The following is an 18,909-nucleotide window of genomic DNA, read 5'->3' as shown; positions in this document are numbered from 1 at the left end:
TGGCTATCTGTCATGGATGCTTTAGTTGAGATTCCTCCCCTGCAGGGGGTTAGACTAGATCATGGGTAGGCAAACTAAGGCCCGGGGGGTAGATCCGGCCCAATGGCCTTCTAAATCCGGCCCATGGATGGTCTGGGAATCAGCATGTTTTTACATGAGTAGAATGTGTCCTTTTATTTTAAATGCATCTCTGGGTTATTTGTGGGGCCTGCCTGGTGTTTTTACATAAAAAGTTTGCTGACCCCTGGACTAGATGATCATCAGGGTTTCTTCCAACTCTACAATTCTATGGTTCAAATGTTGTTTTAAACTGCATTGCCTTTGCCTGAGGAAACCTTCACTAGCTGAATTCTAGCATTATCATGGTCGGAACAGGGAGAGCTGAAAACATTATTGCCTTCATAAGGCCACAGCTTCTTCCTGGACATAGTTTACAAACTGAGAGCTAAGTCTTGAAAGCAGACTCCCTCATCCTTTTCCTTCCCCTCCTCCGGCATTGAGTCACATTACATGATGTGCACCAATCACAAATCACAGCTCCCCTCAAAGCCACAGATCCGAACCATGTTTTGGAGAGAGTTTGCAAACTATGGTTATGAGGAAACAAGGTATCTGTAACAAAATAGCTTGTTAACATGTACAGTTATACCTTGGTTTTTGAACAGCTTAGTTCTCAAACATTTTGACTCCTGAACGCCACAAGCCCGGAAGTGACTGTTCTGGTTTGCGAACTACTTCTGGAAGCTGAATGTCCGACAGGGCTTCAGCGGCTTCCAATTGGCTGCAGGAGCTTCTTGCAGCCGATCAGCAGCTGTGCTCTGGTTTCCAAATGTTTTGGAAGTCAAACAGACTTCCGGAACGGATTCCATTCAACTTCCGACTGTACTGGAAAGCTGTACTTAATGCTGGACCAAGAAAGAGGGTAAAGAGAGTAAATGTTCATTAGGCTGATTCTTAATTGTTATTTGCTTCAACCCCACTTGACAGTGATCCTGGCGTGACCTTCATATTTGGCTGGAACCCTCTAATCTTTGCATTCTTTTGTGACAAGAGACATCATCTTCTATTTGCTAAGGGGGCCAAATTCAACAGAGCTTCTTGGAGGATTAATTTGGCTCAAGTGCCTGGCAATAACATCACCTGCTAAGTAAGGGAAAGAAATTTGGCTCAAGTTCAAAACAGACGAGATAGTTAATAAAGGGTTCAGCTACCAATTTATCACATTCTCAATGGGACAGGAGAACAGGAACAAATCCCTCATTCCATTAAACACAAACTGCCATCAGCCATCCTTAAGAAGCCCATCAGTTCCAGATTCGACAATAAATTACTGTTCCAGCACCGAGGTCGGGGCCAAAATTAATCACTTTGTGGTGCCTGCTTCCACAATAACCCAGAGAGTATTTAACTGCTTGCTTTTAATTTCATTTAACTTGGATGGGTTTACCACAGGAGAAAAGAATTCAGCAACAGGGAGAGAAGCTTGTTGTCAGTCAGAGATGCAACTGAACATGGCTCAAATAACATTTTGATATGAGAGTAGAAGCTGTTGCTTAGCCTTGGAAAAGCATTTGTGTAAAGAACAGCAGGGGGTGGTCCCTTTACAGAACCTTCAGCTAGAAGCAAACTGGATGAAGGGCCTTGGAAGTCCCCAGTTCACCTCCAGCCTCCATTGGAGCAAGTTGCTCACTGTGGAGCTGCAAGCACCAGCCTGTCTTGCTGTGTAGGCACGTGCAAAAGCCAAATCAGAACAGCACATTCCTTTGTGGGTGAAGTTTGATACCATGGAAGCAAAGGTGGTTGGGGGACACAGAGACATACAGGGGACTTCAAAGTCTTTCTGAAGATACATTTTATTAAAACAAGGAATAGATGCGAGTCTGGAGGAGGGTTTAGCTGTTGGCAACTCAATGCCTTTAGTGGTGTTGCAGACAAGGTGCTCTACATCCGGCAGACACAATGTCACACTGTGTTGCAGCTGTTGGTGCTTGATTAGACTGGTGTTCTTTTAAAGTAAATACTGTAAGTTTTCTAGTTCAGTTTGTCCCAGTAAATAGGCTGTGCTATTTTGTTCTTTTTGGATCTTCATGAAGGCTTCTGACACTATCATTTAAAGTGGTCTTTTCAACTTATTAAATGGATTCTGTAATTTTTTTACAGTTTCCCTGCAGAGTCTTCGACTCAGAATGTGTGCATCTGGGACCATTAAAAGCATCTTCAGAACCAAGACCAAACTCCTCTCCCTATTTAAAACCCGTTGCACCCTTGGACTTTTCCCTTGCACCCATTCCACAGCCTTCCCCAAACCTGAAGCCCTTCGGCTGTTTTGTGCTATGACTGTCATTATCAGCACCAGCCAGCTAGAGATCTGCAGAGCAAACAGAAGGCAATAAGGGGAGGACAGCCAATGCAATGCTTTGGGATGCCTTTTCTAGCCCTCTCAAGTCAAGTCACAAGGCAACAAGGGCTCTGTGCCAGCAAGGCAGACCCACGGCCATGGATTGCCCTCTTCAGTTCCACCCACTGCTTTCAAGAGGAGAGCTGGACTGCTCAGTCTTCATTCAGCTGGAGGGAATCAGACATGCTGCTGCCACTTTGGCCGTTGGAACTCATATACGAAGCTGCCATTGGTCCATCTTGCTGAGCACGGCCTCCACGGATGGAAAGGAATTCTCCAGGGTCTCAGGAAGGGATCACAGATACATAAACAAAGGGCAGCCTAACTCACGCGTCACCCACGTGGCCCCTGTACGCACAAATGCGCCCTCAGAGACCTGCACCGGTGTAATTGGTATACAGCTTTTTTTCAAGTCTGATTTGGTGGGACGGGTGTGTGAGAGATTGTGTGTGTGAGAGAGAGGGGGTGGCGGTTTGTGGTGGGAGAGAGAGACTCTCTGTGCTTGTTGGTTGTACCTGTGTGCATGGTACCCACAACAGCTCCTTCAGTTTGCAAATGTGCCCCAGAAGGCTGACCTCAGAGATTGCAAGCCTCACTCTGCACTGACTTCAGGCCCTTAACCTTGGCACTTCTCACTTATTATTTGCCCCCTGCAACCACTTGTATGTTACATGATTATATGTGTACTCAATTTGAATTGCTTTATTCTAGCTTCTTTGCTAAACAGATACAGATCCCATCTTTTTTCAAAAGTGGTGGAGTACTTGTTTTGTACACAAAGGTGCCAAGCTCCACAGATATGGGTCAAAATCAAGGGCAGGCTGTTTCACCCTGCTGAAAATTGGGGCATAATTTCAGGAGGGCTGACTCCATGGACTATTTCATGATGCCTCCTTGGAAAGAAGTGCTTACGGCAGTGACAGGGGCCACTCTTTCCCCACCTGGCATGTTCTCTGGCCTCAGAAGTGGGGGGGGGGGGAGGTTTTGCCTGGTGAGCCACCATCCCTCATCCCTGGACCACCCAGGTCAGAAGTTGGGCCAGGGCGATACCTGGTTTTCAACATAATGATTTTTCACCAGCTAACCATCATGATATACCAGCAGTATATCTTGATGTCTGAAATAAGGAGGGGTGGCTGGGCTGTCCTTCCCAGCAATGTGCAGGATTGTGGTGCCTCAGCTGAGGAGGGAGGGAAGGAGCAACCAGGAGAAGGAAGGAAGGAAGGAAGGAAGGAAGGAAGGAAGGAAGGAAGGAAGGAAGGAAGGAAGGCACAGACAGAGGGGCAGCACCCTTTCTTAAAGCACCAATACTGTGTTCCGCCATAGGAGGGATTGGGGAGGAGAAATGCAGCTGAAAGGGAATGCAGCCAGCCAGCCAGAGGGAGCCAGCTGTGACAGAGCATGGTCCATCTCAGCACTTCCCGCTCTCCTCTCCTTCCTGCCGCTTGGAAGGAAGCAGCCAGCCAATCACACTTTGGGGGAGGCAAAATGGTTTTTGGAAGGCGGCAGCCAGCAATCAGCACACACAGGGACAGGACTTCTCAAATTGCTTGCAATTATACCACCCTGTGGCGTTTTGAAGGCTGTTCACAATTCATTGCCGGTTAAATATAATGAAACGGTTATCATGATGTGGGCTTCAAACTGGTTCTGAATGATGCCTACACAGGCCTAGCTGGGGCTTTGCTCTAGTCCTCTGACCATGCACTCCTCACTGCCCCCCTGCCACAAGAATGAATGGCTGCAGACCTGAGCAATGTCCCTTGAAAAAACAGGCAGTTTCTCCCCAGGGGCAGGTGGAACAGCAGGTCCAGACCAGCCAGCCTTCAGAAGGCCTCAGGATGCTTCACGGTGCCCCTTGGATGAGTACCAGCAGCATCTGCCAGAGTGCCCAATGCCTGCTGTTATCTGGCATGACCTACACTGACTTAACATATTAGGCTCAAGCTGAATTAAGGCCACATTCACACCATACATGTATGGTGCCACTTTAAATAGTCATGGCTTCACCCAAAGAATTATGGGAGCTGTAGTTTAAAGGTGCTGAGAGTCATCAGGAGACCCCTAGTTCAGTGTTTCCCAACCTTGTGCCTCCAGCTGTTTTTGGACTACAATTCCCATCATCCCTTGCCACTGGTCTTGCTAGTCAGGGATGATGGGAGTTGTAGTTCAAAAACAGCTGGAGGCACAAGGTTGGGAAACACTGCCCTAGTTCCCTCCCAGAGCTATGGTTCCTAGAGTTTCCTTTGATGTACGGTTAGTTGTCAGACGCTGGGAACTGTAGCTCGGGGAGCAGAATTAGGAGTTTCCTAATAACTCTCAGCATTCTTAACACACTACAGCTCCCAGAATTCTTTGAGGGAAGCCATGACTGTTTAAAGCGGTATCATAGCAGGAGTGCTGGAATGGCTCCGCTGGTGTGTTTGCACAGAGCCAGCCTCACCCTGCCTTAAGCAGGAGTTGCATTTCTTGTGGGAGACTATTGATGTGGCTCCATCACACCATTTCTGCCCTTTCCACCAGTAACATGGTAAGCACATCCTTAGTTTGGGGCCCAAACAGTGGCTGACTTGAAACACACTTTCTCAATTCACCGCTGAAGAACTGGGTAGCAATTTGGGCAGGTTCTCCTCTCAAACACACATCCCTTTCATGCCTTCCGTAGAAGCACATGGCAGCACTCACTTCATGAGAAAACAACTTCAATCCAAGGAAACTGAAGCTGAGTAAATTTCCGTAACCCCTGGAGTCTCTCACCACTTGGAGGTTGGGGTGCTGTGTAACAACACTAATATAAGAAGCCCAAGAGACATCATCTGAGACTGATGACAATAAGGTACAAATTCAAATGTGGATGTGGAAAGGGCAGTGAGATCTTTCCACAACCAAGCAGAGAACGATGGGTGTTTATACTTTCAGCTGCCTTGAAGGATCAGAATCCTGTCTCCAAGATGTGCTTTAGGTTTGAAAAGGTGCCTATCACTAGCTCATTTCTGTCAGGCTTGTCTGTTGCTACACTTGACTTGGCTGTTGCAGCCTTTAGAAGGAATATTTGAGAGCGAAGGCAGGCAGGCTGCTGCCCATTTGCATCTCACAGATCTCCACATTGAAATAACAAGTGAGGAACACTTTTCTCCTTCATTACACATTTGCAGCTGGAGGCCAGCTAGAATGAAGGAGGCGGGCCACATCAGATTGACACCAAGGACAAGCAATGGAACTCTAAAATCCATTATTTATGAACAAGACACCGTGCTGCTTGCAGAAGCCAGATTCTCACAAGGTAGGAGCAATCCCATGACTTTACAAAGATCAACCACCTCTGAGATTTAACAACAAGATCAACCAAAAATCTAGAGACACATCTTATGCTTTTTCATGCTGTCCTCCCCTGTGTTGGAAAGGATTGCTTCACACAAAGTAAGAGCCAACTCTAAAGGAGGAGTGGGAAAACTTGGGGCCCTCTGGGTATCGCTGGACTACAATTCCCATCATCTCTGAGCGCAGGCCATGCTGGCTGGGGCTGGTGGGAGCTGGAGTCAAAATCTTCTGAAGGGCACCAACCTGGTTGGTGAAGACTGTTGCCCTGCATCATAAATCAAGAGACCCAAGGAAGCTGAGGCCGCCTTGACACGTACCCAGAGAGATGGAAGTTACTTAAGAACATAAGAAGAGCTTGTTGGTTTTGGCCATCTTGTTCAGCACCCTGTTCTCTCAGTAGCCAGTCAGATGCCTGTGGGAAACTCCCAAGCAGAACCTGAGAACAAGAGCACTTTCCTCTCTTGTGACTTCCAATTACTGGCATTCAGACGCATTACTGCCCCTAACTGCGGGGGCAGAGCATAATAATCCTGGCTGGCAACCACCAAGAGCCCTCTCCTCCATGAATTTGTCTACAGTGGTACCTCAGGTTACATACGCTTCAGGTTACATACTCTGCTAACCCAGAAATAGTACCTCGGGTTAAGAACTTTGCTTCAGGATGAGAACAGAAATTGTGCAGCGGCAGTGGGAGGCCCCATTAGCTAAAGTGGTGCTTCAGGTTGAGAACAGTTTCAGGTTAAGAATGGACCTCCGGAACGAATTAAGTACGTAACCAGAGGTACCACTCTAATCCTCTTTTAATTCCAAGCTGAAGGCCATCAATGCCTCCTGTGGAAGTAGCACCTTAAAAACCAACTAGGTTTGTTCTTGGTATAAGCTTTCGTGTACGTGCACACTTCTTCAGATACACTGAAACTGATTGGCTGCATGAAGAAGTACTTTATTTTATCTGTCCAGAATCTTCCAGCATTCAGTTTCATTGCATGTCCACGAGTTCTAGGGTTATGAGAGAGGCAGAACAACTATCCACTTTTCTCATGTCATTGTTAATTATCTAAACTTCTATCACGTCACCTCTTGCTCACCTTTCCTCTAAACTAAAAAGTCTCACACGCTGCACCCTTTCTTCGTAGGGAAGTTGCTCCACCTCCTTTATCATTTTGGTTGCCCTTTTCTGAACACTTCCCCAACTCTACAATAGTGAGGTGACCAGAGGTGTCATCCAAATGCAGCTACTGCACGGATTTGTATAATGGCATTATGATACTGGCAGTACCTTTCCTAATGATCCCTAGCACAGAATTTGCTCCCCTCACTTCTTCTCACTGACAAGATTTCCACCCAACCCCAAACTGTCATCCTTTGTTACATTAAACTGACCCTCCTGCTTGGCACACACCTCCTTCCTCCCAAGTCTGGTTCACTCCAACTGGACCGCAAGGGGCACAAGAGAAAGCTCACCTGCAGGCAAGCAAGGGGAACACAAGGCAGCTGCTGAAGCCTGCCAGCTGCTAAACAGCAAGAGCATCTTCCATCTCATCAGTTCCCCAGAAGAACACAGTGACAAAACATGTCACACACAGCTCTCCTGCGGCTGCTGGGAGATGCAGTCACATCATCTCCACAGCATATCAACAAAACCAACTCAAGGAACCCAGTCCCCCCACCCAACACAACTGAAAGCAGAGATTTGCAGTGTATAGAAACACAGCTCAGCTTGCAGTGGAGCAGGGATGCTAGGAGACAGGAGGTGAAACAGCCTGTTAGTATTGCTTACAAAAAAGGGAAAAGCAACAGCACAGAAATTGAAAAGCACAAAACACATTTTCAACATTTTTTAAACCTGGGTTCTGGTGCTGGTCACTTTTCACTAGCATTGCTGAAAAGTTCTCCTGTGTTTCCTCCTCCCAGCCCTGACCATTCTCCATCATTTAATGAGAACATAAATTTAATCAAAGGGGAGAGAGATAATTAATTCATGATCTCCTGGGTAGGTTGCAGTGTTTTTGTTTTGAGGTGGCCAAGAACTGTAGAGTTGGAAGGGACCCCAAGGGTCATCTAGTCCAACCCCCTGCAATGCAGAAATCACAGCTAGGTGTTTTTCTAGAAGTGAAGCAAGGCCCCAAAGTGTTATGTCTCCAATATTCTCCCCACCACCACCCCAGGCCTTCCCAAATCGGTCCATTTTAATGCTGCAGCTTTTAATTATTGTTGGCTTCACGTTTTTAACACTGTTTATTATTTGTACTATTATTTATATCCAATTTTTGTACACTCAGTAGGTATTCTTTAAATGCAAAGTGATTCAAACATTCTGAAATAAACACTCACACACACTGGCTTTTTTTGCTGCTGCAGAGACTGGGCAGTCTGGAGGACTTCCTAAGGCAGAGGAAGGATGTTGCAAGTGGGGACAGACAGCAGCTGTTTCCCAAATAATGCAAAATACTTCACCTAATTACAAGTAGGTGGTGCTGCTGGGGTTGGCGGGGGTGGGGAACTGCTGGTTATCACCAGAGGTTGTTAATGATGTTTGTCTTAGACATGACAAAAATTCCAGGAGCTGGTCCTTGTTCTGCTGTTCAGCAGTGTTAGTCATATTCAACTGCTCAGCTGCGTGGGTACCAAACAAGACCGACTCCAGTCATACACTGGCTGTGGAGGTGATTGTGATCTAGGGAGCAGGGCTATCTGGAAGCGTTCTAGAGAGCCCACTCATGCATTTGGTATCCATGGTACTGAGTGGCCAAACAAGGCAATCATGTTCTCTGGATCCTAACAATAAATGGAATGGACAACCTCAGCAGGTGGTGGACTCTCTTTCACTGGAGGTTTTCAAAGAGAGACTGGATAGCCATTTGCCAGGGATTCTTTAGCTGTGATTTCTACACTGCAGGGAGTTGGATTAGATGACCCTTGAGGTACCTTCCAAGTCTACAATTCCATGAAACTATCAGCATCAATATGTCACAAGGACTGGTGTGGCTACTGGCATTTCGTTCGTCACCATATGCAGATGTTTGCCTTCTATAATATTGCAATAAGAAAACCCCAAGCTGAGTAGTCCAAAAATTGAAATACCAGACACGGCAATCTTAAAGAGTTTTGTCAGATAGGCACAAAATATAATATTAAAGAGAACATGACAAATGCCAGTGTCATTCATAGAATCACTCAGGCTGTTCCAGCAGCGCTGACAAAAGGAGAAACAGAAATACCCTAAAAAAAAAAAAATCAGTTTGGAAGTTCAATCTTATTTTGTAATGTCAGAACAGATCTTGTAAAAACACTGGACAAAATGGAAAGCCTCCCCTGGGAGACTGCATTCCAGCATTTCATTTGCAATGTTTGGAACTGAGAGTGGATTTAGCCTAATCCAAAAACAGCCCACGTTTGAGCTGTGGCAGGTGTGGATCTAGCCTTAACCAAACACAACCTAGGTGTGAGGGATGCCAGGTGTAACTTGTAACTCACCACTAATGGATCACTCGCCTCTCTCACACAGCCACAGTATGGCTCTCCAGTTTCAAAACTGCCGGAGGTGTGTGTGGACACAAGCAAGAGGATATCACACATTTGTCATTGAACTGACAAAAACTTTCAAGTCTTTCTGACATGTTCAAAGATGTGACTTGGAACAGCCAAGAAAGATCACCATAAGAACATAAGGTGAGCCATCTGGATGAGGCCGGCGGCCCATCTAGTTCAGCATCCTGTTCTCAATGGCCAACCAGCTGCCTGTGTGAAACCCTCAGGCAGGACCCAAGCCCAAGAGCGCTCTCCCTTCCTGTGGTTTCCAGCAGCTGGAATCCAGAAGCGCTGCTACCTCTGACACTGGTGGCAGAGTACACCTGTAATGGCTAGCAGCCCTCAATAGCCCTCTCCTCCATGAATTTGCCCCATCGCCTTTTTAAGTCCCCCAAATTGGCGGCCATCACTGCCTCCTGTTGGAGCGAGTTCCATATTTTAACGACCTGCTGAGTGACAAGGGAAGCTCTCCAACTATTTTCCACACCAGTGTGTTATACTACTTGTGGTTTGTACGACTCCGCTGTTTTATTTGCTTTGTTTTATTTTATTTTATTTGTTTTGTTGTGTTGTGTTTCATGATGGGCGTAAAGCTGAATAAACATTTTGATTTTGATTTGATTTCCACACCAGGGTTTTACACTCCCTTCTTGCACCCTATTTACTAAGTAGCACCCAGACAGTGCTCTGAATGCTGGAAACCCCAGAAGAGGAGAGGGCTGTTGCACTCAGGTCCTGCTTTAAGGCTTCCCATGGGCATCCGGTTGGCCGTCATGACAACTGGATGCTGGACCTGACGGGCTACTGATCTGACCCAGCAGATACTTGTGGAGTAACTCTACGTTATACCAGGAGTGGTGGGTATTAGACCCAGGGGCTGAAATCAGGGCAGAGCTTCAGAACTAGCCTGCTCCTCCTCCGGTCAAATGGTCAAAAGAGGGGACATGGAAGAAGTTTATAAAATTATGCATGGCATGGAGAAAGTGGACACAGAAAAGCTTTTCTCCTTCTCTTGTAACACTAGAATTCGTGAACATGAAGCTGAGGGTTGGAAGATTCAGGAGACAGAGCTAATTTATGGAACTCACTCTCACAGGAGGCAGTAATGGCCACTAGCTTAGATGGATTTAAAAGAGGATTAGTCAAATTGATGGAGGAGGAGAGGGCTATTGATGGGTATTAGCCAGGATGGCTCTACCTCCCCGGCTGGTGGAAGCACTGTTCTGAATCCCAGTTGCTGGAAACCACAGAGGGAAGAGGGCTCATGGGGTCAAATCCTGCTTGCTGGTTTCTCCCAGGCATCTGGTCGTCCAAGGTGAGAGCAGGATGCTAGACTAGATGGACCACTGGCCTGATCCAGCAGGCTCTTCTTTTCTTCTTATGAGAAAGATACTGGGAAGAGAAGGACTCTGTTGTCCACAGGAAGTTGTTCTGACTGGTGGAATCCACACCGACAACAGTAGCCAGAGCAAACAACTGGGGAAAGCCACCTCCCACTTGAGAAAGCCTTTAACCCGACAATTCCTGTGCGGCAAAACAAAGGCCACCTGTGGAGTCCCGAAGGATTTGCTGTCCCTGAATGAGTTCTGGACCTTGCCTCCTCCCAATAAACCTAAAATACAGAGATGCTGAATATCCATTGGAGAGTGCCCTTTGCCTCTCTGCTCCGGGTTCACCTTCTTCCAGTCATAACATACGGGAGGGCAAGAGCTGAGGTCTCCATGACATGGCAAAAGAATCCTGCTCAGCAGAAGAACAATCAGACTTGTGTAATGAAGACAATAAATTGAGAACAGAAGGAATTTGAGAGGAGCACATCAAGGGTTGAGCATCATCCACTGATGCCCCCATCAGGTTTCATTTTTTGAAAATACAAGGGCCTGCTAGTCCCTAAACATATCCATTTCATAGCCTGGAACTATGAATACCCTGGTTCCCCACCTGCACCCAACCAAAGCATCCTGGAATTATAATTTGCCAGAGAACCCCCAGAACTGCAGAGTAACAGTTTCAAGGGTTGGGGGGAGGAAGAGGAGGGGAATAGCTATTAAAGTTTTCATTCAGGCTTATAGGAAATGACAGAAAGGAAGTGCTTCTTTTTCTCACATCTATTGTAACATGGGGGGGGGGGAATCTGCACCTGCCCACAAAAGAACATCAGGCTGCATCTATCTGTCTGATTTCGCTCACCAGTTCCCAAACTGTGTCAAAACAGCCCCGAATTCTGCCACTTAGCCCTGGAGCGGTATTTGTCGTCACCCGCTATCTTGGTTATGAAACAGTTTTATTAAACCAAAGACTTCCCGCAAAGGCCACTGAGAAATGCTACCCTTCCATCCTCAGCCAGAAAAATGCTTTTGTCCCTGTTGTTTAACTACGAAGCATCTGCCAGCTGTTTCATTCAACATCCTATTACACAGAGCAGACAGGAGCCAAACCAAAGGGTGTGTGTGTGTGTGTGTGTGTGTGTGCCAGTTGTTCTGAAATGCCTGAATGCAGAAGAAAGACACCATAAGAATGGGAAGAGGGGGAAAGCATCTTTCTCCAGCTGCAATCTGAAGAAAGGCCAGCAAGAAGACTCCATTGCCTGGGCTTGTACTTCTAGGGCTGAGGAAACAAGGCCCTCTCACCTCGTCTGCTGGGGGCAAAATGGAAGGAATTTGGGGGCACCTTTCTCACTGGTGGTGATGGAGTGGGGGGACAGGAAGAGGTCAACGTTTGGGGGTTGGGTGCTTCCTGGTAAACATGGGGGCACCCTCCCACTTCTCACTTTGAAGCAAAATTCCCGCCCCCGCCCCCGGCTCAAGTGGGCAGGAGCCACCAAGTTCCCTCACAATGTCTCACCTGAACAGCACTGCAACATGGAACAGCCATGCTCCAGCCAAGACTTTGCAGGGGGAATATGGCAGCCTGCCTGGTTTCCAGTTGCAGCAGCCCCCAGCCCATTGAAGGGGGGGGCTTTGTTGCAAAGCAAACAGGGGCCAGAAAAAAGTTTGTAGGATGAGAAGGGAGAAGATGGAGCCACTACAGACTGGGGTTTTGTGTGTGTGTGGGGGGGAGTATTCTGCAACATTTTATTGATGTAGTCAAAAAAAAAAATAAATCCTTCCAGTAGCACCTTAAAGACCAACTAAGTTAGTTCTTGGTATGAGCTTTCGTGTGCATGCACACTTCTTCAGATACACTGAAACAGAAGTTTCCAGACCCTTCTATATAGTGAGAAGGTGGGGAGGGGTATTACTCAGAAGGGTGGTGGGAATGGGTGATTGGCAGATAGGTGTGATGAGCCTGTTGACGACTCTTAACGACTGCAATAGGTCTTACAGGAAAAAGCAAGGGGTGAGAAGGTGAAAAATGGCTTTGCCATGTATAATGTAACTGGATTTATTGATGTAGTTATTGATGCAGTGCAATAGAGCTGGATGTATCCTGAACAGTTCAGAAATTATTCCACTGACTAATTGTTTTGTCCCTAATGCATTATTATTGCAACAACAAGAAGTTGCAGAATATACCTGCAAAAAACAACTTTGTCAGTGGCTAAATTCCTTTTCCTGGCACTCAAGCGTCGGAAACGTACAATTGAATGCCTTGATGTGGGTTATCTGTGAGAGGTTTAGTGCTGTGGCCCTACCTTATTCATGTACCCCTATGATGTTTTAGTTCATAATTCTGTATTGTGTTTTATTTCTGTGTTTTATTTCTGACTACCCGCAAAAAACCTCCCAATACTCTGGAGGGGGTTCTTGTTCTTCCTGAAAAATCATAAGAATAGAATAGTTGGAAGGGACTATGACAGTCATCTAGTCTAACTCCATGCAATGCAGGAATTGTTTTGCCCAAAGTGGGGCTTGAACCCACATCCTGAGATTAAGTTTCTTGTTTTATCAACTTCAGTCTCTCTCTCTTCTCCAGACCCCCCCCCCTATCTTCCCAAGGAGTCAGAAAAAAGTTCTGAAGGACGAGAAGGGAGAAGATGGAGAAAGAAGCCCTCATTCTGTCCAATTCTTAAATTAAATTTCTTTAAAATTAAAATATTTTCCTCTGCACTTCATATGCAAAAATCATTTAAGAAACCCCACAGATGTTTATCCAAGAGTCATCCCTTGCACCCAAAAAGCAATTTGGAGTGAAAATAAATTAAGATTCACATCAAATGATGTTTATGTGGGCAACGAAGCAAACCCCTGTAGAGGCTTCCCATCTTTTAGAGGTGCTCCTGTTGTGAGGCAATTTAGCAGCACATTTGGGGCTCTCAAAATAACTATCCGAAGCAAACAGAATAGGGTGGCATGCATATTCCACAGCAACTGGGGCAGCTTAGAGGTCCACCATATTGAATCAATCACACAAGTTACATAAATCCACCCATTTCAGTGGATCTACTTGGAGTATGACATGTCACCCCAAATCTCCCCATGTATAAAACCATATAAAAAAAACAACCAACACAATAATAATAAAATAGCAACAGTAAAACTTTTCACTTCCAAAACCCAGTTCTGTCTTTTCCCACACCTTTGCTAAAAGCAGTAATGAATAGAAACATTGTTAGAGCCCACCTAGGCAAGGAGCTCCACAGCCATGGGGCCACTACGGAAAAGGCTGAATCTCTCGTGCCCAACAGCCTGACTTCTCCCTCCCCTCCTCACATCACCCATCTTGGCAGGTTTAACATGGGTGAAGGTGGTCCTTCAAGTAACTTGACTCCAAACTGTTAGGGGCCATAAATGTAACCAGCAGAACTATGAATTGGACCTGGAAGGATACAGATAGCCTCTTATACAAACATAATTGGTGCAATATTGTCTGAACATTTGGCGCCTGTCGACACCTGGCCCATGCAGACCCTCTCTGTGCCCACAAAACTGCCATATATCAGAGGGAAGGAGCAGTAGTAAATTCTCAACACCTCGAGAACTACTAACTGTTGAGGGAGTTGGATATGTTTAGTCTGGAGAAGACTGAGATGGCAGCCACCATGAAATTTCTGAAGGGCTGTTACTTGGGAGAGAGCGCCAGCTAGTTTTCTGCTGCTCCAGAGGGGAGGACCCAAACCAATGGATTCAAATGACAGAAGGGAGATTCTGACTGAACCTTAGTAAGAAGTTTCTGTTGGCAAGAGCTGTTTGGCAGTGGAACAGAATCCCATGGAAAGTGGTGGACTCCCCTTCATTGGAGGTTTTTAAGCAGAGGTTGGATGGCCATCAGGAATTATTTAGCTGTGACTCCTGCACTGCAGTGGGTTGGGCTGAATGACCCTTGGGGTCCTTCCACCTCTGCAATTCTATGATTCTATGAATTTTGGAGCTGGAAGAGTTCGAGGAGTGGAGGAAGTGGGGAAGCAGCCTTACTGTTTTCAGCAGCGTCCGGTTGTCTCGGAGGGAGCCCACCATCCCAATGAAGGAAACAGCAAACATTGTTATGCCGAGGAGGAGGAGAATCAGCGCTGGTGCAAGGAAGATCCCTTCCAGGGTCCGGTGCTTCTGCCTTTCCACTTCGGCATAGATGCCAATGCACAGTATCACGAGGCCAATGATCTGCAAAGAGGAAGGAAGGAAGGGGAAACATCTGTCACAAGGTTGCAGGGCTTTGGGAGTGAATGCCATTAAGAACATCAGAAGAGTCTGCAGGATCAGGCCATCGCTGCGTCTGACTGAGGAGGCAGAGCAGAGCCACTGTGGCCAGTAGCCATCGATAGCTTTGCCCTCCATAGGTTTGTCTAATCCTCTTTTAAAGTCATCTAAGTTGGTGGTCATCACTGCCTCCTGTGGGAGTGAGTTCCAGAGTTCAATAAGGTCTATTTTATCTGTCCCAAATCTTCCAACATTCACCGTCATTGGATTTCTAGCATTATGAGAGAGGAAGAAGAACTTTGCTCTATCTGCATCATTTTATAAACTTCTATCATGCTGCCTTATTCACCTTGTCTTTAAACCTAAAAACCAAAAATGCTGCAACCCTTCCTCATAGGGGAGACTTTCCACCCTCTTGATCATTTGGTTGCTCTTTTCCGAACCTTTCCCAACTCAGTGGCAGACCTTGGGGTCTCAGGTTTCAGCGTCCCCTGTGTGATGCCATAATTAGGTCTCCCTGCATCTCAGGCTCCATTCTAAATCATTGTTGTGACATCCCCTGTGGAGCAGTTGCTAGTTCCAGTGCTAAACACTCAAGGAAGAGTTCAGAGGTCACTGAGGTGGAAACTTAGAACTGTGATTGTTAAGGAGGTTTTAATTGTTGCTCATTTTTCCTATGTGAACTGCTTTGAGAACTAATTCTTGAACGGAAATTTGTGGAACTTGCATTCTTTCCATCTACTATGCCTTTGAGAAAAGTGGGCAAATATCTGAAGTTCCCAAACATGTCTCCAATGCTACCATACATCTCAAAACTGGATTTGTAAGAATTGAGGCCACAGTATGGATCGCCACACTAAATTACTGGCTAAGACTATGCTTCGCCCCGTGTGGCCTTGCTCTCTTAACTATTAAAGATGGTTTCCAAGTGACATGTAAATGCACAGTGATAAACACAATGACAACTCTAGGCTTCACCTTGCAGATCCTACTCAACATGGGATATGAACAAGTAAAAAAAATCGTCTTGGCAACTTCTCTAATATCTGGGAGCCAGGTGATGGTTACAAACCAGGCAAGCCACCATCTACTTCCTGAGTATGCATCTTATTCATTTTGAGGTGAGGAACCCATAACTGTACATGTTCTGGAGCCAAGACAAAATTGCCAAGTTCGCTGTTCTTGCTGCCCAGCGCAGTTCCACTTCCTTTTACATCCTGACCTGCCTAAACAGAGCAAGAGAGGGAGGCAGAGAAAGGGTTCAGAACAGGGTGGATTTGATTTAAATCACTAGTCAGTAAGACTTGATTTAAATCTTTTTCTTTTCTTTTTTTACAGAAAGACTCGTTCTTGTTGGTATAATCTTAATATTTGCAACCAGATCAAGGTTTCATTTTTGGAATAATATATTTTCAGAGTAGTTTTTACAGTTATATCAAAAATTACTGATTTGGTTATACTATTAGAAATACAGACAGATAATTATGAAATTACTGTGAGGTTTGATAAGTTAACTGTTTGTATTTGGACAACTTTTCTGCTGTACTTTATTGAAGGAGAAAAATAATTATTTCCTTAATAACAATTTAAACAATTTATTTAACTAAAACAATAACATTATAGCATATGTATCCATGTTTGTTAACTGATGTGGTTAAACGGTTTTAAAAAAACAAAAAACTTTGAGTTTTAGCACACATGAAAAACGTAAAACAAATCCTTATTTCCCGATGAATAGCCTTTGGACTATAATGTAACTTAAATAGAAAACTATCTTTAGAAAGATTTTCCCTCCAAAAGCATTTTATTTTAAAAATCCAATTTAAATAAAAGAAATCTGATTTAAATTTTAAAAATCTGATTTTTTAATATACTTTTTAAAATCATTGATTTTTATCCACCCTAGTTCAGAAACATCATGAAGGGAGGAGGAAGCAGGGACCCACTAGGCATGCTGGTTTCACTGCGGAGACGATGCAGGTTCCCTTGTACCCACCTGCCAGCATGGCTGCTACGGGGGTACAAGATGACAGCTGCTTTGCCCTTTGCCTCGGCACCACAAGCAGCTGGTGTTGCAGAAAGGGCCTGAAGTGCCACTGAGTTGCCTCGGCGCTCTCAGTCTGTTTGGGAATCTCGGGGAGATGTTGGAAAGCTCCCCCCCCCCCAGGTTGCATGAATAAATATTTTAAATGCTAGAGACTGTGTGGCTGAAACTCGAAGCTACAGGGGCTGACAATGGAGATTTAGCTGGGATGGGCTACCGGGAACTATCTGGAATCAAAGTCATTTTTAGCTTGGCCACCTGGGGAAAAAAATAGAGGGGCACAGGAGGAGGAAAGTGCCTCACTTGGGAATTTCTAGGCACCAAAGCATCTTTTGGGTCAAGCTGGATGCACAGTTCCATTAAATGCCTCTAGGCTCTGCCCCACTTCTAAACAGGGATACCCAATTAGGGCTGATGCCATTATTATAATAATAATAATTTATTATTTATACCCCGCCCATCTGGCTGGGCCTCCCCAGCCACTCTGGGCGGCTTCCATAGAAACCAAAAATACAGTAAAATATCACACGTTAAAAACTTCCCTGAACAGGGCTGCCTTAAGATGTCTTCTGAATGTCAGCTAGTTGTTTATCGCTTTGACATCTGCTGGAAGGGCGTTCCACAGGGCGGGCGCCACTACCGAGAAGGCCTTCTGCCTGGTTCCCTGTAGCTTTGCTTCTCGCAATGAGGGAACCACTAGAAGGCCCTCGGCGCTGGACCTCAGCGTCCGAGCAGAATGATGGGGGTGGAGACGCTCCTTCAGGTATACAAGGCCGTTTAGGGCTTTAAAGGTCAGCACCAACACTTATGAATGGGAAAGGGGGTGTCAATCCTGATGAAGCCCCCTTCCCAGTGGTATCGGCCCTGCAAGGGAGGCTCCAGAAAGCGGCTGTTTAAGGCAAGCAGCTGCAGGAGTAGAGGAGGCAGCAGAGAGGGAGAGACCTCATTCAACGCAATTTGCACTGGGACATTCTCCTGTAAAACCTGAGTCACACTGCACAGCAAGAACCTGCCCACCCGTCCAAACAACCCTGCAGCCTTAATGTGCATCTGTGCTAGCTTTTTGTTCAAGACTTTGCGTGACTTATTGGAGCTGCAACATTGAGCATGGAAGAGTTCCAGCAAGGTTGGAAACAAAATATTTTAAAAGGATGAACCAGAAGGTTAATGAAGTAATTGTTTTAATAAAAAAAAATTGAGATGAACAAAGAACAGTTAATTAGCTTCCAAAAGGCTACAGACATTACTCTTATTCATGGCATATTCACAGCTCACCTGCTGCCCAGTTCTCAAAAGCAAAGCAAAAATTATTGCCCAGTTTAAGAGATGGCAGGACACCCCCAGCTCCTGGATACTGCAACTGGCACTCAGGACAGACATCCGCTTCATCAGCAATGTGTGACACATTTTTCATTCCGTCCCTTTTTCTGGCTTATTCTGTCTCCCTTGCCGAAACCCTCAAATCTGTAATGGCTTTAAACCTGGAGTGCCAGAGTTGCAAAGGCAGTGCTGGGAGACCCTCAGTCACTTACAGCAATGAGAGAACTTTTTGAATTTGGGAAATATTAAGTGGAGTGCAAACAATGTGAGGTGCTTGCAAAACACTCACACAGCCTGCTTGGGGATGGGCACCTTGGAGAGAGCTCTATGATAAGCCCTGCATTGGGAGCACCAACATTATCCCATTTCAGTTAAAGGCACGGAACTACAATTGTTCATTAGCAAGAATACAAAAGGAAGATTGTCTGAAAACTTGGAATGGATGGAACTAACTCCTCTGAGATCATACACATCAAGCTGGTCTTTGAGAAAATGTTCTTTACAATAATAATTCTACCACAGCCAACATTATTGGAATAATAGGCCTCTCTTGACTTGAATAAGGCATATTTTGAAGCAATTTGTTACAATCTGATGTGTTGCCTGCACATCTGCCAAGTCTGCTTAAATCTACCCCTGTATGTTGGCACCAACTGAAGCTGAATTTTTTTTCTCACACATGCCTTACCCATTTGTCCTAGCCTGAATTATCAGGAAGA

At 45.6% G+C, this 18,909-nt stretch overlaps 1 protein-coding gene across 2 annotated transcripts in view; it reads right to left on the bottom strand.

Annotated features, from left to right (window-relative positions):
* LOC309375552 (tetraspanin-15-like) overlaps nucleotides 1-18,909 on the bottom strand; it is an 85,796-nt gene that overhangs the window by 50,911 nt on the left and 15,976 nt on the right. For both annotated transcript variants that reach the window (XM_081921371.1, XM_081921372.1), the window contains exon 2: nucleotides 14,605-14,790. In XM_081921371.1, coding sequence (XP_081777497.1) covers nucleotides 14,605-14,790 — 186 coding nt within the window. The remainder of the gene's footprint in view (nucleotides 1-14,604; nucleotides 14,791-18,909) is intronic.

This window comes from Podarcis melisellensis (genome assembly GCF_964234715.1).
Source record: "Podarcis melisellensis genome assembly, chromosome: 8".
Taxonomy (NCBI): domain Eukaryota; kingdom Metazoa; phylum Chordata; class Lepidosauria; order Squamata; family Lacertidae; genus Podarcis; species Podarcis melisellensis.
Note: the sequence above shows the minus strand (reverse complement) of the source record. Positions and strands in the feature narration are given on the sequence as shown.